At 30.5% G+C, this 25,058-nt stretch overlaps 1 protein-coding gene across 1 annotated transcript in view; it reads left to right on the top strand.

Annotated features, from left to right (window-relative positions):
• LOC142334203 (uncharacterized) overlaps positions 1-15,217 on the top strand; it is a 64,187-nt gene extending 48,970 nt beyond the window's left edge. The window contains exons 2-3 of the mRNA XM_075382030.1: positions 7,030-7,236; positions 14,143-15,217. Of these exons, the coding sequence (XP_075238145.1) occupies positions 7,030-7,236; positions 14,143-15,046 (1,111 nt within the window). The 3' untranslated portion in view covers positions 15,047-15,217. The remainder of the gene's footprint in view (positions 1-7,029; positions 7,237-14,142) is intronic.
• Positions 15,218-25,058: the final 9,841 nt, after the last annotated feature.

Raw genomic sequence — 25,058 nt, 5'->3', positions numbered from 1 at the left:
CTTACAATATTTGAAACATCTTCGGAAAAAAATATATTATGTAGCGTGGAAAATAGTTAAATAATTAATAACAGGGAAAGCATTAATACTCTAGGACGTAAAATTAGCTTAACAAAAATAAATAAAGAAATTAAAAAAATTAATTTACTGACATTTAAATTTATATGTTTATTAATAAGACAGCAAACAAGATTTTATAATTAATCGATAGTATCATAGGAAACCAATGCATTTTTTTCTATTTAACTATAAAAGAAACATTAGTACTGGGTTATTTTAACTATTTTTAACCTGTTGTTACCAGATAAGTCCGTTCCCAACTCTGCAACAGTCTAAGTTTAGCACAACCCTTTGCAGTTTATGTATTACTTTTTATTTTTTTATCCTTTTTCATGCTTTTATAGTTCTTTACATAAAGCGGATAATCTACTTTACCATCTTTTTTTATTACTCCTTTTCTGTTGCTAATACGTGGCGCGCAACACACACACAAACACCATTTTTCATAAATATGAAGAGGTAAATTAATTTATAATCATCATCGTATATGATGTGGAGAAGTACGGTTATCAATTTGTTCGTGTAGAAATTTCCGTGAAAGCGAATAACAATAATGAAGTGATAATGACACTTATCCAAAATATTATTGTGGCTATTATTAACTATGAAAGCTGAAATTAACTTACAAATTAATTTTTGAGGAATAAAATTACATCTGAATTTACTCTGATAGATTTCAAGCTAGGCTTATCGTTACTTTGATACGAATTCCAATAATAGTTTGCTAATAATAAAAAAATTTGGTACTATTGTGTTAACGGGAGGACCACTCGATTTGCGCTGTTTTTATGTACCGCTTTTTTTTGTTATGATTTTGTATATAAGTGTATATAATAAGTGTATATAATTTGTACATTTAACGTTAACTAGACGAGGTTAGCGAGCGAAGGTTATGTTGTGATATATGTATGATTCGCCTGTTGATAACCTACGCTCGCTTCGCTCGTTAACCTTCTCTAGTTAACGTAAATTTACAAATTATATACAATTTATTAATTACAAAAGTAGAATAAATACAATAATTAAACGGTACTACAAGTGCAAATCGAGTACCCCCCCCCCCCCCTTTAATACAACAGGACCAAAAAATTATACGGTGTACAAATCAAATTCATATTCTATGATAAATACAGAGATATTAATGTAAAACATGATTGTACGTAAGATAATTTGATAAAATTGAATTAAACTGATACAATTAATTATCGTAATTTTTATGATACGGTGAAGTGGCGACTGGGCTGAATCGGTTTTTTAAATTCCCCTGCTGTGAAAATCGATTCCGATTAAATTTAAATTATGTTCAAATTTTATAATATACCGACAAATACATTACGCTTGAAATTATGAAAAACGTACGTTTTACATACGTACTACATTATTAGTACGGCTATTTTATAAGAATACAGTATAAGAACGTTAAAAGTATTTATATTAAAACCACTATAAATCATAATCCGTTCTGGAAAGATTCATTTACAGGATTAGAATATAATGTTAAAAGAATTAATTACAAATCATGGTAAAGATGTAAATATTTTATACGAATTTTGTGAAAATGTTGACATTGGTTCAGTTTCTTATGACAAATAAAGTAATGGTGTTAACCCTTTTCTAGTAATGTTAGCTGCTAATACTATTAGCAGTTAAAAAGGTTATAGAAGACTTTGTTTCCATTAAGAATTTTTCAGGAACTGATGTTAATTCTAAATATCGTGCAAAACATTGAAGTGCTCTATTGCTGCTTTCGTGATTTATTTAACCATTTGATTTAATTAAAACTAGAAATATATATTCGTTGAGTAATTTAATAACTTATTTAGATCGACTTTAGATTAACACGCAACAGTAAAACTTGGTGGGTGCATCATTAATGTAACACGTTTGCTAGGGACTGAATGAACCCGATAATTATTCATTCCTTCTTCATTTTAGTCCGAAAAAATAAAACAATAAAAATTTCCCTAAAAATACGGTACTGATAAAAAAAACCACTCTGTCAACTTCAGTCGTCATATGTGAACAAATTAAAAATAGAAATTTTTAGTTGGCCGATTGCAATCATTAAATCAGATGAAACATAATTTTATAATTAAAACCGAAGCCTACGAAAGATTTTTTCGAATAGAATCAACAATTTACAGTTGTAAAATTGTTTATAAAATAATTATGATTTTAATTTAAATTTGAAAATTCCTTTGTAAATCAAACTGCTCAATAAAATAATTAATTACGAAGAACATAGGAGCATTTTTCAACGAAAAAGTTGACAGTTAGACAATTAGGCCTACATGTTCACTTTATGGAAGATTAAGAATGCCAGTTGGCACACTGTATGACAATAATAGGGGGTGGGGATAACCAAGTCGCTTGAATAATAGATAGATGTATATTTTTAGCCTTAATGGTTATTAAAGCTTGGCAATTTTCTCATTCCATATAATATCCGACATCAGTCGTGAATGTTCTATACATTTAACTGTTTTTGTAAATTTAATATTTTTAACGTAAATAATTTTAAATTTAAAAAGACAAACGTAATTATTTAAATAATTTTTAAAATTTTAGAGACACTATAATACAGAGACAAGAACAGAAGTACAGTACGGAATAAAAACACTCTCCTTCAAAAATAAAATTCTTGTAATAAAAGTGTGATCCCTAAGTAAGATTCTAAATGTGGCGACAATTGGATTAAACCAAGTAATCTTGAAAAGATCTATCAATATATGAAATCAATAAAAACAAATAAGAAAAAGAAAGCTAATGTTCTTTGAATACTCTATAACAACGGACGACAGTAGACTCGCCAAAAAATCTTTAGTATTATACGTCAAAGTAAATCTACCAACCACTGGTTAGAAAAAAATCAACAAAGACTTAACCGAACTTTGACCGTTAGAAATGGATGCGCTAGATAGAACCAAGTACAGGAAAATAATAACTGAATTTAATGAATTCCAAGAAGCTAAGAAAACATAAAAGAAAATCTAACAGCCAAATATCTGGCGAAAATAGCCAGATATTATTCTCTGTTCTTCTGCTTAAGGCAGAAGAACAGCCTTAAGAGAATATGAAAAAGAATATGTTTCGCGGTCCCCAGTAGTCCAATTTTCATTTAATAATAAAGACCTCCTGTCATGTCATTTAAAAAAAAATCATGATAATAAATCTTAACATTTTATTAATGTTCACTACATATTTCATCAAAAATATCAAGAAGAGATATTTAATAAAATATCCACTGGGAGTTTCATATCGTATTCATCTGCCCGTGTTCGATGTATATGGTGAAGAAAAGGTTAGGACGATCTACAGAGAAATCGCAGTCGTGACAAACACCCGTACCTAGAGGAAATCTTATCCACAATCCCGCGGATGAGCAGGGTCATTTTACCTACGATGGGAGCAGAAACTACTGATCGATGATTTTTCTTTACTCGACTTTAATGTATGCTGCGACAACAATTTATTTTCCTTGTGCCACACTACCACAGACTAATCTTGTATTCAGTTAGCAGGAGATCGGATTAAATTCACCTTTGAACTGATAACTTATACTCTTTGTAAAGACATAGAAAAATTCGATATCATTGTCTGCTTTTTACCAGATTTTGATTTTTGTACTTCATTTAATCTTGTCCTATTTAAAGTAGATAATCAAATGATTAAGTGGATCTCGATTCTTATCTTAAATGCATAATATTTAATATACGCTCCAATAATATTACATTGCAATCTGTAGCTAATTCATTGGTAGAAAAATTCAGTCATCATTTTTTTGAGATACGTTTTCTATTTCGGCTACTTTATTTGTACTATTATATTTGGAAACAAATCTTTCCAAAATCAGAACAGTTAAAATTTGTAGCGGCCATTTAGAGTACGGTTTAATGGTCGAACGTAACTTAGGTATAACTGAAACTTCTAGGCCGAGAAGTTTAAATAAAAGAAATGAAATTATAATACTACTTTTTATAATTTATAAACAGATTAATAATTACAGAAATGTTAACAATAACAGAAATAGTCACCGTAGCACCTCAAATTCACGGCTTTTTATTCTCACTTTCTATCTCTCATTCTCTCTGTACCAAGAAAGAGAAAGTTTTATCCAAAAATAAACGTATAAAATATGTAAATTATTTTCGCCTAAATTAATTTTAACTGTTGATTAGATAATTAATTAATTGACGATCAGATTACCGATGGACAATTTATTAGAAGTACGGATTCGTGAAATAGAAGTTAATTTGATTTTTGCGATTAAGTGGTTTAATTTTATTTTATTTCTGGTTTTATTTCAACGGTTTACTATTGTAACACCGTCACAATTAAATATAATCGATTACTTTTTATCAGATAAATATTATTTAAGAAGTAAATAATAAAAGTCCTAGATTATTGTACACTAGAAGTGACCCAAGATATGTAGTCGGGTGCAGCAGTGAATGCTGCTATGAAGTAGTGAATTCGACCTTGCATCCGCTCAGGTGCGAGACGAATTACGTTATAAGCTACGGAACAATGTCCAAACAATATCTGCTCTATGTGCTATAATTTCTCTCCACTTCTTAAGTAACAAAAACCAATTTTTAACTAAACGTAGTTACACAGGGAGAAAGACTGTATACATCCAAAAGAAAACAGTGCGTGCATTAATTCTGTAATTATTCTTTCAACACCAATCCCTGTAAATAATTTATTTATTTTGTGTAAGCCTTGATAAATAGACAATAATATAAATAACAGTCCCATAAAAAGACATTTATTTTTAATTCTAGTATAATAATGCCATTTAAAAAGAATACGAGTAAAATGATTTCGGAAGGGAAAACGCTTAAAAAAATATTTACAAAGACTTCCCCTATTGTTTTTGATCAGCCGGTAAATAAAAAAATAACAGTTTATGTTGAGAACATGAGAACCGTTTAAAAATTGACGCAGTTGCAGCTATGAAAATGTTTAAAATTCTACTCCCTTTAATTTTTACGCCTTAAAAATGTTTTAGCTAAAAATTATTCTCAAAATCATATCTAAAAATTATTTCCCTTTATTTTTTGCAGAAAGGAAAGAAATCCGTATTACAGATTAAAAGTTTTGATCAAACATTTCCTACGTATAACAAGTTCTGTTTATTCCTAACTCGGATTTATATTTTATACTATATTTTCGATTTATAAAAACTGATGTAAACTCACCCGTCACCCCAATTAGTATCCATCCATTTTATGTAACTTTCTGGGTAAACTTAGCAAAACTCAAATTGAAATTTTAATTGATAACTAACTCCACCGTGAAATAGGACGGCACTATCACTACTGTATGCTTAACAGTTTTCAGATGCTACAACATTGTTTCACTTTTAATAGGCTATTTATATAAATCCAGTTTACCCCCATAATGTTCCGCATAGTCCTGTAACAAGTTGTAAGTCTTAAGGCGAAAGGCAGTTGGGAGGTACAAACAATTGCTGTACTCAAGATCAAATAAAAGTGTCAGATTGATACGCACTACGACAACGTTTTTTTTAAAATTTTACTGTCTTTAATTACTAAGTAATAAATATTGGTAAGCATAATAAAACGTAACTTGAAGTCTGAAGCCTGCTATTTTCTCATACATAATGTTGTAATTTGTTAACTTGTATTTAAAAATAATTGGATTTCGTAAGTTTTAAAAATTTGTGACTTGTTTCATAAAACAAGGAACTGAAAGTTGATGCAACTGTAGTGGATTCACAGATGTTCTCATCTTATTTCAATCGATTTTTGTAACATTAGCGAATGAATGGGATTTAGTAATTGATATTTTTTAACATATATATTTCGATCACCGGTAAAATGTAGGGTACAAGATCAGTCAAAAAAATAATATTGTATTGATGATTATAATAACGATGATATAATAAGATGATTATAATTATAATAATTTACTGTTACATAAATCAGAAGCAAACCAAAACCAATTTTTTTTATGAACGCCAGTTCATTAAAATCAGTGAGGTAGAACAGATGTAAAAGATTGGCCAAGACCCACCGGGTTGATCTAGTGGTGAACGCGTCTTTCCAAATCAGTTAATTTGGAATTCGAGAGTTCCAGCGTTCAAGTCAGTTATTCTTACACGGATTTGAATAGTAGATCGTGGATACCGGTGTTCTTTGGTGGTTGGGTTTCAATTAACCACACATCTCAAGAGTGGTCGAACTGAGACTGTACAAGACTACACTTCATTTACACTCATACATTCATCCTTTGAAGAATTATGTGAAAGGTAATTACCAGAGGCTAAACAGGAAAAAGAAAGAACCTTTTGGCCAAACCCCCCCTGGGTTTTCTCGAGCTCACGATGCAAATTACTTCCAAAAAGGAATCTTGACGTATATCTAATCACCAGGATATTTTTTTTTTAAATTGTTTAAGAATGTTTTAAGAATTGTTTAAAAATTGTTGATATCCGTTATTTTTCCACAATGAAAATAGTATTTTTTAATGTATGTGTCATTTCTCTCGGGCAAAAACAAACGCACTGTTGTGGAGTGCGAAATTTCAGTGACCTTCTAGCTAACATTCTTGTAATGTATTTGGGTATTCTTTTTTGCAAGTATCCCATCAAACTAAAACTATTCGGTGTGTGTGTGTGTGTGTGTGTGTGTGTGTGTGTGTGTGTGTGTGTGTGTTGGTATTATTCACTAATAATGTGAAAAAACCTATTTTTCTTATGATTGCTTCTCATATTTTTGAGATATTTACATGGTATTCAGTCATAGCATCGGGATCAATTTGTATAGTTAATGCTTGTTAAACAAAAGCGTTAAGTCTAATCCTAACCACATAATTATAATTTAAACACAACTAATCTATTTTATTTTATTTTATTTTTATAATTTTGTACTTTTTAATTTCTAATTTTGTACTTCTTATTTTTCTGATGTTTTATTAACTTTTTTTTTTTTGTGTGACGTATAGGAGACGTGGCTTCTTTAAGTGGTTAAAACTAAGTAGCATTACCGATAATCTCTCTTCGTCTGCAATGGCATCTAAAACCGAACCTCCGGTATCCTCGAAAGCTGATATATCTACAAGCGATAATCAACAAAAATCGATAGCAGACACTAAAGTCGTAAAGGCGAAAGATAAACAACCACCACCTCCAACAGAAAAAATAATTCCTACGTAAGTTTCACGCTTAAATAAGCGTAATCGTGATTCAATGCGATTAACACGAAGCAGAAAATATCTGTTGTGAGTGAAGAAGTTGTGTAGTATTACCAATATTTAATTTACTCTTTCATTAATAACCATACATACTGCTTATACTAATACATTCTATTTTGTAAGTTACTAACCGAACTTAACACTGCTTTATGATTTTACGTTCTGATGAATCCTAATCAATCAAATAATCGTTCTTCGCACCTCATCCCATTAAAAATTTAGAGTTCGATAATAAAACTTAAACCGAAAATTCTAAAATAAATTGAAGTTCAAAAAATTGTCTCATTGTTATCTTTAATATCTATGCTTATCGATATAATCATAGCCGTTACTAAAGGAAAGGCAATGATCATACGCAAAATAACTACTAAGGAAATCTTGTATATAGGACAAGTTAATCGGTGTAACCTTACTGTTGCAGTTTTCGACTGAAATGTTAACAGTTGTTCTAGAACGATTAGCCTAAGTTTGGCAAATATCTCCTGTTGAATTTTACCCGGTCATAAGGCCTGCATTATCTCGAAATAGCATTGTCAGTTTCAGAGTAGAGTGAAAAATTTTAAGATAAATTAATGCCGATACAACAAAAACTCGCTACCTTTATCTGGAAAGTTATTATAAAAATATTTTTTTTTGTTAGTGAAATAGATTAAAAACAGAGCTTTCTTTATTTTACATTCGTATTACAGCAGGTGCAGTAATGTTTTTATAATTGACTGCAGCTAAATACTCTATTCGAAAATAGTTTACATTTACTCATGAAAATACGTTTCTTCCTAAGAGATGCAACCAGAAAAACGCTGAACATCAGAGGCAGGAAAACCGAAATCTGTACCAAAACAAACACTAAAGAGTAGAAACGGCTGTACTTTTTTTAAATGTAAAAAATTCATTTTTGGTAAAAATGAATTATGAAAATTGTCCGGTAGCAGTATCTGAACCTAAACTCCGTCTAGAGGTTAGATGGGGCTATATCCTTTAAAACCGAAACAGGCCGTAAAAACCTATCTTTTATTAAACGTTGAAGCGGCATTAAATGAAAATGTCGCAGACCGGGACCAGTTGATGTTAAAAATATATCCTCAACTGACCACGGCATAACTTGAACTCATAAGAAGCAGAGGTAAAAGGAAGTAAAGAAACATATGCGCCTGTCTAACCTTCAGAGTCTAAAGTTTAGACTGATTCAGATAACTCCTGCAGGCTAATATAACTAGAAATTAAACAAAAATCCTCGTACACGTTAAATTCGATTATCAATATTTAACATTATCGTAATTTTATTAAATATAGTGAGAAAAATAATTCTCACACTACCAATTACTCGCAAGTTTGCGTCACAATGTAGTAAATTGCGATGTGGTAAGGGTGTTGTTAGGGTTACTACATTACAACCGTAAGCTTATAAATCGATTTAAATTTTATTTCTTTTGTAAAAGTAGCCGTGAAAATGCAGGATTTTATTACAAAGTTGTAGAACACGGATATTCTAGAAAGTATCAATTCCTTGCCGCTTTTAATTTTTATTATTGATTTTCTTCAGACAGAGATTCGCTTCGATGATAAAACAGTGCTATTTCTGAAAAAAAAAAACGGGATTAGAAAGTTATTTGCTGGCAGTTCAAAAAATCATTTATTATGTTTTATAATTATTTTATTTCAGATAGGACCATATGTACTTAACCAGATAGACGTTCTATTGCTAATAGTATTGTCATTAATAACGGTAGTATTATTTTTAATTGTCTGAAGGTTTTGGGTACTTATCATTAAACAAGATCGGACTGATTTTATTTACCGTAAGGCTTTACTTTATTGCTTTAAAGCATCTTAATAAAATGCTAAATGTAATTTTCAAAGTTTGTTAAGACTTTATTTTCGTATAAAATATGATATTAAATCTTGGAATTTCTTCTAAATGTTAGAAAGATTTGTTAGGTTACAAAAACTGGCTGACGGATTGTTATTTGGCGTAATACATATGAGTCATACAGATCGATAATTTTTTAAATAAAAATTCAAACGATATCTTCTAATAAGACTGGATTTAGAACTATTTTACCACTTATGATATGCCGTTGAAAATCTCTGAATGAGGACTTATTACTGCAGTTAAGAAAAAGTCCAAAATCCAATTTTTTTTGGATTTTGGGCTTTTTTAGACACTTTTGGTTCATTTGATTGCAATAAAGGGGAGGGGGTGCACAACTAGATGTTATAACAGTGCTAAATCCATAATTTCAACTTACTACGGCTAATATTTTTTTGTTACTACACACATCTTTGACGACGAAAAATTCATAACTTGCCGTGGTTTCTTCTTTGCCGTAGTGGCAAAAATATAATAATGAAGTAAAAGGATTAACTTCACCCTCCTCAGGGACGAATAAATAATGAATATTTTTAGTATCTTAACCTTCAAGGGAGCTCGGGCCTCGGTCGGTAGCTTAAAACCTTCCCTGGGATAACAAAAAAGTATCCCGCAAATTTGAAAAAAATCAGTCGGTCTGTTATACACCGATATACATATATACACACACATATACAAACTTTATGATAACCATGATCTGTTAGATCGAGAGTGTACCTGATGCATGAAAAAGTTAGCCTTCAACCAATTAACAAATACCCCGTTTGAATGTTGAAAATCGGATGATTGTTTGCAGAGATATTATAAGAACACCCCATTGCACCTCCCAAAACAGCGCCTCAGAGGCACCCCGTTTGTTACCAGTCGGTGGTGATGATCGGTCTTGCCTCCCACGAGGTGCTCGCATACGTCATCACTGCCTTACACGCAGTTCCCACGGGAAGCCCATTATTGTAAAATAGAAATTAAAAAAAAATTTATTTTATATTTTATTTAAAGTAAACTTAATTCTATTATTTTTGTAATATTAATCATTCGATTGATTCGAATCATTCAGTTCGAGCCCAGCTCACACAGTGATAGAGACTCACAGTTCATTAATTCAATTAATTCCAGTTTTTGTCTCAACCGGAAAATCTCCACTACTACATACATTTTTTTTTTCAACATGAAATATATCTAAAACCCTTCTTAATTATGCCAAGAAACATGGGTAAAAATTTGGTTGCGACTGATCGAACAGTTTTTTGTGTATCCCGAACAAACAAAAAAACCTCTTCTCTTTATACAGTGTAGTATGTATATATATACATTTTCTTGATGTGTGACTAGTACTCTTAAACTTTAATCTAATACATAGGCTGCTTTATAACGTAGCATTAAGTGCAGATTTAAATACCGAAAAAACACCAGTTAATTTTACTCAGAGTTTATTAACTTTATATTTACGCTTTATATAACTAAATTATGAATGAAATACTTTTAAATTCTTAATAATAAATTTTCATATAATAACTTTTCAAAATGTACGCTCTCTAAAGAGATGGTAAATTTTTGCATACAGTACGTACGATCTTATTTATGGGTAAGTCATTTTTATAAAATGTATTCGTAAATAGAATGTTTTTAAAACACCAAAATTTTTACTTTACTTAACTTTCAAGTATTTAGAAATGTTTGTGATTTTCTCTTCACACTGCATACTAATAAATTATATTTACTTATTTAATTTAACAAGATCTCTCTAAGAAACCGAAAATTTCAGGACATGTTCTAAAAGTGAAAATAAAAAAAAATCACATAAACATGGCTCCAGAAACTGTTCGTTTTTGTCCGGGACTTCGCGGTGATGTCGCGGGAAAAAATTCGCAGTGATTTTTACTCCAAGGAAGCCGCACTAAAATTCTTATAACTTACGTAGTAAATTTAATTGTTTAATATGGTTTTCAAAATGGTTTTGAAAAGTCAAAATATGGTTTCTCTCTTTCTCAAGAATAAATTCTGTGCAAATTTTGTTGGAAAATTTTATTTTTTCACCAGAAATTTAATTAACTTGTACGTCAAATTTAAACTTTGTGTTATAAGACACCAAGTTTTTGTGTTTTACAAAACTTTTTTCAAAATTTACTAGCGGTATAGTTCTGGGACCTCGTTACCATAATTCGAAAAAAAGCTGGATCCATGTTTACATGAATCTTTTTCTATCTTCACTTGCAGAAAATGTTCCCAAATTTTCTGTTTCTTTGTAAGATACCGATGCGTGCGTGCGTGTATGTATGTATATATATATATATGTGTGTGTGTGTGTATGTGTGTGTGTGTGTGTGTTTGTGTGTGTATGTGTATAAAATATATATATACTTACACACACGAGGGTCATTCAGTAATTAAAAATACAATTGCTCTAATGCTAAAACTGTTCATTTAGTTAAATTATTTTATTTAAAATTTTGTAACTTTTCAGCATAATCTCCAACATCATTAATACACTTGCACCATCTCTGAATCATTTTATTTATCCCTGCTGCAAAGAAATCTTTGTCTCGATGTCAGAGCTAATTTAGCACATTCTCTTTGACGTCGACATTGCTCGAGTGGATCAAACAAGTAGAAATCCGACGAAGCCAACTTCTCGGCTGAATTGGTGAATTTTTAAGGAGGGAGGCGGTAGAACTTCCTATGCAATTTGTCTACGGTTTCTCTAGTTACCTTACGTATTTACCCACCGGGTTGGTCTAGTGGGGTGAACTCGTCATCCCAAATCAGCTGATTCCGAAGTCGCGAGTTCTAAGATTCAAATCTTAGTAACGGATTTAAACTTTTATACGGATTTAAATATTAGATCGTGAATACCGGTGTTCTTTTGTGGTTGGGTTTCAATTAACCACACATCTCAGGAATGGTCGACCTGCGACTGTACAAGATTACACTACATTTACATTTATATATATCCTCATTCATCCTCTTACGGTGGTTAAACAGAAAGAAAAATAAAAAGTTACCTTAGCTGGTGTGAGGCCGGTTGTTATTGTGAAGCAGAATGACATGCCTTTCCAATGACATTCAGGGCGTTTTTCAACACTGCTGCCTTTACTTTGTTGATAATATATTATATTATGCACAGTTTATTATTTGCTGATCTTCTAGATCTACTTCCGTTTTATGCTGTCTTTTTGATCCGTGTCTCATCACAGGTTAGAATACTGTGCAAAAAAGCATCACCTTCCTGTTGATACCATTGTTTCAGCTCTGTGCACATGCAAAATTTGTCCCCTTATGGTAATTTGCCGGTTCTCTTACTGTCGGACACTTGTAATTTTTCAGCTATAATCTCATCTGAAATCCGTCGATCTTCTTGGATGAGAGTTTACGTGAGTTTCAAGCGCTGGAGTTAAAACTTCAATTGGATGTCCAGAACGGTGCTCCTCATTCACTAAATTTTGACTGTCTTTAAATTTTTGTACCCGCTTGTAAACGTTTCTGCGGTTCATACAATTCTGTCCGTATTATTTGTTGGTCATACGAAAGTAAATGTTACGCTGGTTTTTCACCTTCGGAAAAAAAAATGAATCGCCGCACGCTCTTCAAGTAATTCGCGAACTTAAAGAGGACTTGCATTCATAAAATAATATTTTGAGGTCATAAACAAAACAATTTTTTTCAAACAGCTGATCAAAAAAGTCATTCAGGGTTATCAAATTACTGTTCTGAAAGTATCTAATCCTCTTACCAACTGTTTTTCCTCCATAGTTATTTGTGAATTATTGAATGACCATCATACATATATGTATAGAGAGAGAGAGAGCGAGAGAGAGAGAGAGAGAGAGAGAAAGAGAGAGAGAATGAATGAATACGAACATTCGTTTATTTAAGATTATAAATTTTAAATGTAAAATATTTTTTTGTGTATACACACCCAAGTATAAATATATATTATGTACGTACATAGTCCTACTTCATATATTTATCTACTGGGTACAGTACATAAATAAATGAAGTAGGAATATGTTTTTTCTCAAAACAGCAATCGGCTCGGTTAAAGGATATACATCCAGACCTTTAAATGTGACTCATTTTAAATATTACACGTTTTAATAAGAAATTTAGAAATCATTACTGAACAACTCGAAAAAAATAAGCCCAAGAATACATTGCGAAAATGCCAGTAAGAATTTGTCTAATAATACTGAGAAGATTTATGTCAATTATCAATTTTCACAAGAAAGAATATGTAAGTCATTCGCATTGTAGGAATCACTAAAGTTTTTAGCGACTTCAACCTTCAAATAACATATATTTTAAGCATAAAAATACTACATATTTTGAGTACAATATACTACACACACTTATCGTTACTTGAAGAGGGAACGCAGATTATTGTTACTTGAATGAATTTATTAATGTAGTCGATCGTTTGAAATTAAAATATCTTCAGGGTTAAATAAGGTGTCAAACTATTCCCATGTGTTAAGATTTATTGTTCCCATGTATTATATTTTTTGATCATTCGATTTTTTAAATAGATTCCACTATGAGAATCCAGAACGCATTATTAATTACTTCATTAGGTATATGACCATTTTATTTTATTTTTCAGCATTAACTTCGAATCCACGCCCTTTCATAACGTTTCGCTTCTTTGAAATTTTCTCTCTGGTAAAAGCTTTTTCAATTACATACTTAAATGAAAAGTAGCCTTAATTTTGTAACTGTTAAAGTAAAAGCCCTTCAGAGTAAGTTAAATAAATCTCATCGGCTAATAAAGATTCCCCGATCAGGAGTATATCTACCGCTGATCAGGAGTATATCTACACTCTTTGTTAATTCTTTTCGGAAATCATTACTTCCAAAACCATTTTATCATATTTCTATAACAGTTTGTTGTCTGTATGTTTTAGTTTATTTTATAAAGTGTATCGCTTACATTTTTATTTCATATTTTTGATTCGTTAGGTTTTAATTATTTCTAATATTTTTGTAATAATTTTGAATAGGTCCGAGGTCTCCAAGGTATTAGAAGAGACCAAAAGTCTTCCGTCGAAAAGTTTTGAAAATGAAGATTTCATTTCAAAAGAAAAAATACCGATCATAGAAAATGCTTCTGATGGAGAAAATCTCACCGAGGAGGATGATGATACTACAAAAGTTCTGCAGGTGAAAGACTCTAAATTACTTCTTAAAGACAGAAAAAATAATTTATCCGATAAAAGCGCACAGTTACCGACCAAAGTGGATAAGATGAAAATAAGTTTACCCGATAACGAGTTACAGGGGAAAGCTGAAAATGTTGATGCTTCAGACGATTCGACGGAAGAAAGAAACACGGATACGCCGACTTCAGGAACCGCACAACCTCCGACGGCGAGAGGGCGAGTGTTAGTAAAAGGTTCAGACGAACCCATGAGGTGCTGGTTGACAGAAGGTGATCATCCCAGCCATCCGGCCGGAGCGAATACGAGCGCCGACAACATCAAAGTAATTACAAATCGAGCTAGAGATTCGGCAGATTCTATTTTAAGAGATTCAGACGAATTGATAACGAACGAAAGACATGTACGAAGAAAGACTTCGTGGCCGAAGAAAGTGTCGATCAGCGAAGAACCTCCGACGACGTTTATAAGAGAAATTCCTCCCGCAGAAAACCCCGAAATCGGCCCAGATCCTTCACCGGTGGAAAAACTTAAAAGAGAAGCAGAACTCGCTGCCGCGGCAGCGGCCGCTCTTAAAGAAGACTGGAGGAGAAAAATGGAAAGAAAAGGTCAAACGGGTACAAGCGATTTGGATGACGATGAAAATATTATTTTTGGAGATACAGAAAACAAAGACGAAGGACAAATTCTCCAAATATCTGATGAAGAGTCTTCCGAAAACGGTTTGTTGTCTGACCGAATTAATTAAGAAAGGGCTTCCTTAAAAAAAAATAATAAACTTCCTTGACTCCCTCCCATTTATTACATAGTATATTTATTCATATTTACATAAATGCATTATTTATTTAATATTAAAAAAAAAACTGTAATAGACAATCGCCAAATAAAAGAATTTTATAAAATATTGTTGATTATGTAATTAATATTTTCTTAATGAACACCTTCAGTAACTTAAAAATATTTCTATGTAAATACCATTAGTTTAAGAAATCAAGAGAAAAAATATTCTGTCGCTTTCTATTATGATTTACAACCAAAAATTAGTTATGCAAATGAAGGAAAGTAAGTTACCGATTATTTAATATCGAAAATAGACTTCAGACATTGTACTTAATGGTTAAATTTTATAATATTTACGTTGCATTTTTAATAATAATTAAAAGATGGTGTTTAATCATTGAAGGTAGGTTTAACTCTATCCAAAATAGCATCAGGTTTGCTGTAAAAACATTACAACAGTTACATTTGATTAGAGTGCTGCATTTTTATAAATAATTTTTACTTCAACAAGTACTTATTTGTGATAGGCCGTTGATTGAGGGAGATGAATTACTGCTTCACAAAATTAACCTGGTATACTCATATATATGTATATTTTATACATACCAAATACGTTTACCTTTTGTAATTTTTATCTTGATCTCAAGAGAATTGAATTATTTTCTATAAGTTCTATATCTTTTCAAGTGTATGCTTCAGAAACGTTAAATCTTATGTATTTTTTTACTTTAATTTCCATGATATCCTTTTTTATTATAATTTTGTATGTAATATTAAGATACACCTAAACTTGAGTTTATCTTACCGTACAACACAGTACAGAAAATGCACAATATTGTAAGTATAACCTAAAATAATTAAAGTAGGTAATTTTATGAGTAAATGCGTTGCCAATGATAATAACACAATGGTATATGACGGTTTCTATGACAATGGCACGTCTTCTTGTTGGGTTCACTGCCTCGCTCAGCGATTAATGTTTGATTATAGCGAGTGAGAACTCGCTTCAAATACGTAAGTCATAAACAGAAAAATATCTAACTTTCGGGCAACAGTCATTACAGAACAAATTTTTTATTATATTTATTTCCATGTAATAGTTAAAATTTTATTATTAAACATTATCTTCAAGATGAAAAATATGACAGATTTTAAGATGTGATTGACCAAAAATAAGACATAGGATCAAAATTATAAAAAAAAATTGCCTTAATAAGTAAAGAAGTAAATTTGCTTTAATGACGTCGTATATACAAATAATAAGATTATTTACACAAAACTTACAGGTTCTTTTAAGTAAATGCATTATGATTTAGATTTTTAAAACCGAGAAGAAATTCAATTAGCTGAGGAAATGAATTAAAAGAAAAAAAGCTTACAACAAAGTTATGCTTTCCTGACACCGGTATTTATTTTTATATACTGGAAAAAATAAATGATAGATGATTATAATGCAACTACAGTACTATAATGGCATACTATAATGTCTACTATGTTGAAAGATTTACCGTGTTAAGTTTCTACATACGAACATTATCCCTCACTTTTTTTTTACTTTTTTGGGGTCCCTAGGTCATGAAACGTCAAGAAATGAAAAAAACCATATTCCATGTCTTGACTGATACTTCCTTCTAGCAGCATAGCTCTAGAGCTATTATACCAGGAAAGTAAAAATTAATTATGCTTAAAAAACATAACCTAACCTAGCCGTTAATTTTACCGTATTCTGATATGACTGTAATTAAAAATTAGCTTTTGCAGCTATCTCGAATTATTCGAGAGGGATTTAAAGAACTATAAGAATTATCTCTTAAGCCTAGTAAAATTCAGTCAAATATATCTGTTATTTGGAAATTCTACGACTATAAATAATAAAATATTTGACCGCATTCCAAAATATCGGTCATTTATGACATAAAACAATAAATAAAACAATAGTGTAAATTTTATTGTATTCTGTGAATGTTTCCACAGAGATCGTCTAAAGTTCTCTAAGCATAGTGATTATGTTATATCTGCGGAAAGAAAAGTGTGATACATGTTATCAAAATGGTAATTCATTGATATCTAGGCACCTTGAAAAATTTCATAAATATTTTATTTCAAGAAAAATATTTTACATGGCCGATATAATAATGGACCGATAAAATTGTTTTTATTCAAAAATCTAACTCCATGCCTAAGTTATTAAAAACATTTAATGACAAAATAAAAGTGGAAAATATTCACAAAAGGTTTCTTTTAAATACAAATGAAATGTGTGGTTCCCCGATAGCCCTTTTGTAGACAACGATAAGTATTTAAGACATGCTGAAGGATCAAAAGATATTTTTGTTTCAGTTAATTTATGAAATTTACTTATTTACCCCAGTTTTGTTTGTTAAAATGTGAAAAACTATTTGACCGATTATTTGTGATTCCTGAACAGTTTTAGGGAAGTGAAATCTCTTCGATAACACATTTGTAGATTACTTTTTACCGATAATTACATTTGATCGCACAAAGAGTAACTGTTTATTGTACCGATACCAAAATACACTCTTGTAGAAACTAAAGAAGCCAAAGAACTTCTCAGATTTTGAATACAGGTTTTTTAAAATGAAAAGTACATAAAATATATTTATTTCATTAATAACTTAGATTTTTAAAATTTTTTTTTATTGTTATTTATCTCAAATTTTGTTTACAATCAGAGGTTAATCAATCAATATATTTAAATTAAAAAAAGTTGTAAAATTAAAAAAGATGTAGTCGGATTTGAACCGATGTGCTCTTGTAAGAATCAAATATTTCGTTAATAAAAATTTTATTTGACTATAACTCTGGAACCAATGAAAACACTTGTTTTCATACATATCGTTGAAAATCTCTCAATAAGGGCTTATTACTGTAGTTAAGAAAAAGTCCAAAATTCAATTTTTTTGTGATTTTGGGCATTTTTGGACACTTTTGGTACAGTCAATTGCAATGAAAAGGGTAGATGCACAACTAGATGTTACAACAGTCCTAAATCCAAAATTTCAACATTCTACAGCTAATCGTTTTGAGTTATGCGAGATGCATACGTACAGACGTCACGCCGAAACTAGTCAAAATGAATTCAGGGATGGTCAAAATGGATATTTCCGTTAAAATCTGAAATCCTAAATTTTTCGCCATCACAATACCTCCTTGTATGTCGTTCAAGGAAGTAAAATGTTTAATTATCAACTGTATGCGAAATAAACAAATGATTAGGTTTATAATTTTTTTGAAAATACATTCAAAATAGCCCAAGTATAGTTGAAATATTTTACTGTAATAAATATCCCTACCGTATGTGACAGTAAAAGTAATAATACATTTTAATTATTATTATTATTTAGAAGTTGAATAAAAATTGTTCTTTTAAAAAAGTATAATTTTTGTTAATGCAGTATGTAGAAAACTTTGCTCAAAGAAGATACCCAGCAATATTGCTTCAGCCAAACAAATACTTTTTATAAATTTATGAAATTACAAGATTATTATTTTATAATAATAAATGATCAGTGTATAAAAGCAATATAATATGAAGAATCCGTAATGCAGTTTTTATTATTAATACAATGAAAATGAAGATTTAATACTACTTCATAGTGATTAGTTTATGAATAGTTATAATTCATTTTTTTAAATTTATTTGGTCCTTTTCTTTTTTTTCTTCATCGAAAAATTAAAATGAACGAGTTATATGTAATTTTATAATCAAAAGTTATAAAAAACACAGTTCACCGAATTAAAGCTTGTTCGATTTTATTAATTTATTTTATTAAGAACATGTTTTAACAGCAAAAGGGGTAAACAAACTAGTTTATACGTAAACAAACGCGAATGAGAATGTAAATTCTCATCTCTTTTTTGTATGTCCAGGTTCCGAGAACTATAACTTCTACTAAAAATAAATCTGTAAAATACATGTAAATGGTAAACATTTATTAAAATACGGAATTTTAAGTAACCGAAAAAATTCCCAAACCATTTCGGTGATTATCGGCTCGGTGATTATCGACGGAGATATCTTTTTTAAAAAGATATCTCCGTCTCCATTTATCTTATCGAAATTAGTTTATACCAGTTGTATACAGTTTTGTGAGAAAAATAAAAATATGAGGTTGTCCGTTAAATTAGAATACTATTTATCAAGAAAATCGAAAAGATATTTTCGTATAACTTTCGAAAATTATTCGCATAAATATAGTATTCTGTTACAGAAACGGGAGGGAATCGAGTACAACACGTATTGCGTAAACTGTAATTAATTTATTGTTAAAATACCGATAAACTTCATAGAATAATCAGCTGTCGTTTAAAAAAATACACGTATTGTACTTTATTATATTCGGATTTAATTCGGTGCATTGCGTTCTTTGTAACTTTGAATTGCAGAATTCCATATAAATTTATCTACTTTCGTTTACCAGAGAAAAGGTAACTGTCCCCGGGTGCATCTATTTCATCCCACACTCTGACCGCGTACGGTATCTTGGGCTCCACTTTCATCGTCGTTTGACGTAGAAGTATCACGTGAGAGCAAAAAAGGAAACAGCCAAACACGAGGTGTAAGAAACATTATTGGTTTTTAGGCAGGAGTTCACATTTGTCGCTGTCCAACAAACTTTATTTATACTAGGTGATTCTAAAACCGATTTGGATGTATGGCATAGAGCTATGGGATACGACAAGCAAGACATTGAGATTATACGACCTTTCCAGAATAAGTCGGCGAGATCTATATCACAGTCACCGTGGTTTGCAAGGAACGAAGAAATTCACTACTAACTAGAGTTACCTTATGTTCGCGTTAGGTTCAAATTACAGACAGTCATTAGATAGTCATATGAACTTTCTAGCAGTTAATCTCCTAGACGACAGCGAGGATATTCGGCGACTGAAAGCCTGCATGTACTGGACTTGGGGGAATCTGCTTGACTTAAGCCGGTTCAATATCACACATGTGATGAGCATCTTTCTATGCCTTCATGAGAAGCCTAGCCTCTCTCCATTTATCTCTAACAGCTTGTTATTTTACTAATTATTTATCTTTGTTTACTGTTTAATGACAATTTTTTTTTGTGTTTCTGTTTTTCATTAGACCTTTGTGAACTATTGTTCCTATCTGGTCTGAATCAGTGCGAGTGTATATATATATATATATATATATGAACTTTATATATGTACTTTAATTATATTTTTATGTATATGTACGTTTTATTGAGGGTGTTCGTTGAAAACCCCTTATCATGTGTTTTGTAATACTATTTATTTGTGGATCCTTACTCGGAACCGATTGTAAATAAACAAATTGTGAGGCAAAAAAAGAATTTCCAGATTATTCTTAATCTGGCGTATTCTCCTAAAAGTCGACATTTTTGAATATTTAAAGGATATTAATTTTTAACTTATCTCTTCATTGTATGAATAATAATTACCTTACGGATTCTTAATATTATATTGTTTTTATATAATGCTCATTTATGATAATAACATAATAATCTTGTATTTTCATAACTTTATTAAAAGTATTTGTTTGGCTGAAGCATTATCGCTGGGTATCTTCTTCGAGCAAAGTTCTCCTATCTATTGTATTAACAAAAATTACGCTTTATTTTTAAAAGAACAGTTTTTATTCAACTTATCATATATAACTTATCTCATAATTATTTACAGTTTTTGTACAAAATAAATCGTAAACAAGAAATCACTATTAAAATTAAAAAATACGACTGCCGAAAAAAACATTGCGACAAACATTTTGTTCTGGTTAGTTTCCATCGTGATTTGTGTTATACTAGCAAATACCCCGTTTCAATTTTGAAAATCGGAAGATTGGTTGCGAAGATATAACAACATTCCCGAATAACCGTGATCTGTTCGATCGAGAATGTACCTGATGCATGCAAAAGTTAGCCTTCTACCTACTAACAAATACTCCGTTTTAATTTTGAAAACCGGACGATTGTTTGCAGAGATATTACCCCATTGCACCTTTCAAAAAAGCGCCCCAGAGGCATCCCGTTTGTTAACAGATGATGGTGATGATTGGTTTAGCCTTGCACGAGGCGCACGCATCACCTCATTACTGTAGTCTCACACGCAGTCCCCACGGGATGCCCGTTATTTTTAATTACAAATTATTTAAATTTATTAAATATTATTTTATTTTATTTAACGTAAATTTAATTCTATTATTTTTGTAACAATAATCATTCGATTGATTAGAATCATTCAGTTCAAACGTAGCTCACACACTGATAGAGGCTCACGGTTCACAGTTCATTAATTCAATTCATTAAAATTTGTGCTTGAACCGGAAAATACTCCATTACTACATATATTTTCATAAATATACACATATTTATATAGCCTATGACACTCCCGGAAACGTAAGCATTCCAACACGGGGTCATTCATCTAAATCGGTTTGGTTGTTGAGCTGCTACAGTGCAACAAGCATTACATACATACACCCTAAAACCATCTCACTCCTTTTTGAGCAGTCGTGTAAATAATAAAAATAATCATAAAAATTAATTAAAAGAAAAGGATTATTAGTTAACATTTAGCATTAATAAGAAGAACCAACACTAACAAATAAGAGCAAGAAGAAAGAACATGCTTACACGATCGAACCCTACTACCCTTCAAAAAATCATTAGATTTTTTCTTAAATGTTTTTTAACAATAAATAAATAACAACAGTAATAATAATTATAAAATAAATTTTACTACCGTAATTCATTTATTCAATATTGTAGCAGATCTTAAAACACGACTATTTTCGAGACAAATAAATCAATACTGAAAATACTATCGTTTATACTTTTAGAATCGTATATATGAATTTTTGTGGCCTTTTAGTTACGGTTAAACATACATATATACATATTTATATATCCTATGACAACGTAACGTAAGGATTCCAACGCGGGTGATACATTTAAACCGGTTCGGCCGTTGAGCTGCTACGGTGAAACACACCCTAAAATGAATGACTACTAAACACATAACACGCCTTTTTGGGTAGTGTAATAAAAGTGATCAATAAAGAAAAATTTTTTGAAAGATGTTTTGACTGAATTTAATTAAGATCAAGAGTTTTGTCCCGATTTAGTTTTTAAAATCATACTCGTTACAAAAGAACTTAACTTTTTTCTGAAAAATACAAAGAAAATTTCAATTAATTTCTGCTTAAAATAAAAAAAGGTTTTGCAAACTGTTGAAATTAAACAAATCTTTGCCGAGAACTGTGCAAAACCAGGTGCAGAGTTATGTAACTCAGCTACTACATAGGAGGAAAATTATTAAAATTTTTAAGCCCTTACCTTTATTAATTTCTTGGATTCGCTTCGACCTACTTTTGAAAAGTTTCATTTTACGTTCTTGCTTGTGGAATCCCATGGCTCGCGGATTTTCTTACAAATTTTAATCGCTATCCGAGACTTTACATAAGGTAGTAGTCTCTTTTCTTTTTTACTTCTTTGTACGAAGTAAAGGAAGTATTGTGATCGTTTTCAGATTTCAACGAAAATATCCATTTTGTACATCCCTGAATCCATGTTGACTAGTTTCGGCGTGACGTCTGTACGTAAATATGCATTTCCCAACTCAAAAACTGTTAACCGAAGGGTGTTGAAATTTTGTATTTAGGACTGTTGTAACATCTAGTTGTGCAATCGACTGAACGAAAAGTGTCCAAAATCCAAAACAATTTGGATTTTCAACTTTTTCTTAACTGCAGTAATAAGCCCTCATTGACAGCTTTTCAACGATATATCATAAGTGGTACTTATTTTCATTGGTTCCGGAGTTATAGAGAAATAAAATTTTAATTAATGGAAATATTTGGTTCTTACAAGGGGAAGGCACATCTGTTCAAATCCGAGTTTATCTCCTTTTTTAACTTTTTTTTTAATTTATATATATTGCTTTATTAATAATTATTAACCTCTGGTTGTAAAAAAAGTTTTACAATAAATAATAATTCAATAACAATAAAAAAAATCAGAAGTTAATGAAATAAAATTTTATGTACTTTTTATTAAAAAAAAAATGAGTATATGTAATTTAATAGGCGTACTAAGAAGTTGTGTGGTGTCCATTTCAGATTTTTTTGTAATGGGATGGCAAATTTTGTACGGTATTAAAATGTTGGCTTTATGATTGACAGGATTTTAAAGGACAAAAAACTTTTTTCTCATCTATTTAATTTAGGGTCTGGAGTACTTAACACTAACCAGAAATGTATATGCCTCCTAGAAGATATTGAATTATGTAAAAAAAATTATTCTACTACGAGTAAAATTTTGAAATATGGAACTCATGGCGACCGTATCTCCCCACATCCATGATAAATTGTAAAAATAAAATTTCATCAGTGACCTATATTCAGAATACACCGTATAAAATTTCCAAAGAATCGGTTCGTCAAATCTGAAGTTGTTATAAACAAATTTCTAACGAGAAAAAAACAAAATTAACGAAACAAAAAACAAAATAACTACGTTTAATATCCCCCATTCCTAAATTAAATTACCTATATGCATAACCAAAGTGACATACTAATGCAGTAGAATGAATCATCTAATTAATAAAAGACTGTGATTTCAATCTAGAAAAAACAAAATATAAAAAAGTATTTTTGCCCCATATTTCTACGGAAGTTTCATAAAACCGAAAACTACGAGAAAGTATCTTAGCTAACACCTTACAAGCAAAGATATTTTCATTTTGTAAAAAGTGTATTTAATCTGAGTAAAATTTTGTGATACGGGACCATGGGCTTTGTAGATCCCGACCCTCTTGACCTACTGTGACCAAAACTAAATGGCATCAGTGCCCCACAAACATTAATAATCTTGTCAAGTTTTAACCAAATCGGGTTTTCCAATGCCAAGTAAAAACCATTTATATATATATATATATATATATCCTGGAATTTTTTTATGATAAAATTATAGTTTTTTGATTAGAAGAGTCGTTAAGCGTCAAGATTTTCAAAAATCCTGACATGCAAAGTTTAACCCGATTAGCAAACTTTCCCTTATATAGAATGCTATATTATATATTATAGAATACTATACAGCATAACTATGCAGCAGGGAAAATAGAAAAAAAAAACACTGGAATCTAATGAACATGAAAAAATAAAGTAAGTTTAAACAAGATTACCTTTACAAATCGTACTGTATGCAAAAGAGCACATTAAATATAATGAAAGAAAAATACGATTCTTAATGTTCATGATGATAAACAAATCTTTCAAAACGCTTACGTGATTCTTAAAAATGGTTTATTTTTGCTCAGACGACTTTCCCACATTCCTTTGACGTGTGATATATATGAAATCGGTCAAATAAAATCCTTGTTCTTGGTTCTTGAACTGTATGTATCGAGTAATGTATACCTTTTGTTCCTCTGCGTTTCGTTTCTTAAAAAAAAACCCTGCTTAACAGCCCTTTATAATTTAAGGATAATAAATGATCCTAATAACATATCTGTGAAAGAATTTAATTTTCTGCTAAACATATCTTTCTTGTTTTGAAATGATTATTAAATACGAAATTTGTACTGCGTTTATGAATAAATATGATTTGAATTTTATCGATAACTTTTATACAGTTGTAGTATTAATAATTTATATTTATAATTCTATAATAATTCTATTCAAATTATCTCTAAATGTAAATCTTATTTATCATTGAAGTGTTTCACAACAGATATACGTTATCTTTTTGTAGACAGCTAAACATCGGTTTACTTTAAACAATAACTTGAAATAATTGCAAAGCATACGCAGTTAGAAAAAAAAAAATTATATTTGCAGGCAGAAGAGTGCAAAAGATGTTTTATGTAGAACATACCAACGTTACGACATTTAAAAAAAACTTTTAAAATTTAAATGTAACTAAATTAAAATCGTTAAGTGTAATATTAACATTTTTTAAATATTTTTAAAAAAT

The sequence above is a fragment of the Lycorma delicatula genome, chromosome 1 (assembly GCF_047948215.1).
Source record: "Lycorma delicatula isolate Av1 chromosome 1, ASM4794821v1, whole genome shotgun sequence".
Classification (NCBI taxonomy): Eukaryota; Metazoa; Arthropoda; class Insecta; order Hemiptera; family Fulgoridae; genus Lycorma; species Lycorma delicatula.
Note: the sequence above shows the minus strand (reverse complement) of the source record. Positions and strands in the feature narration are given on the sequence as shown.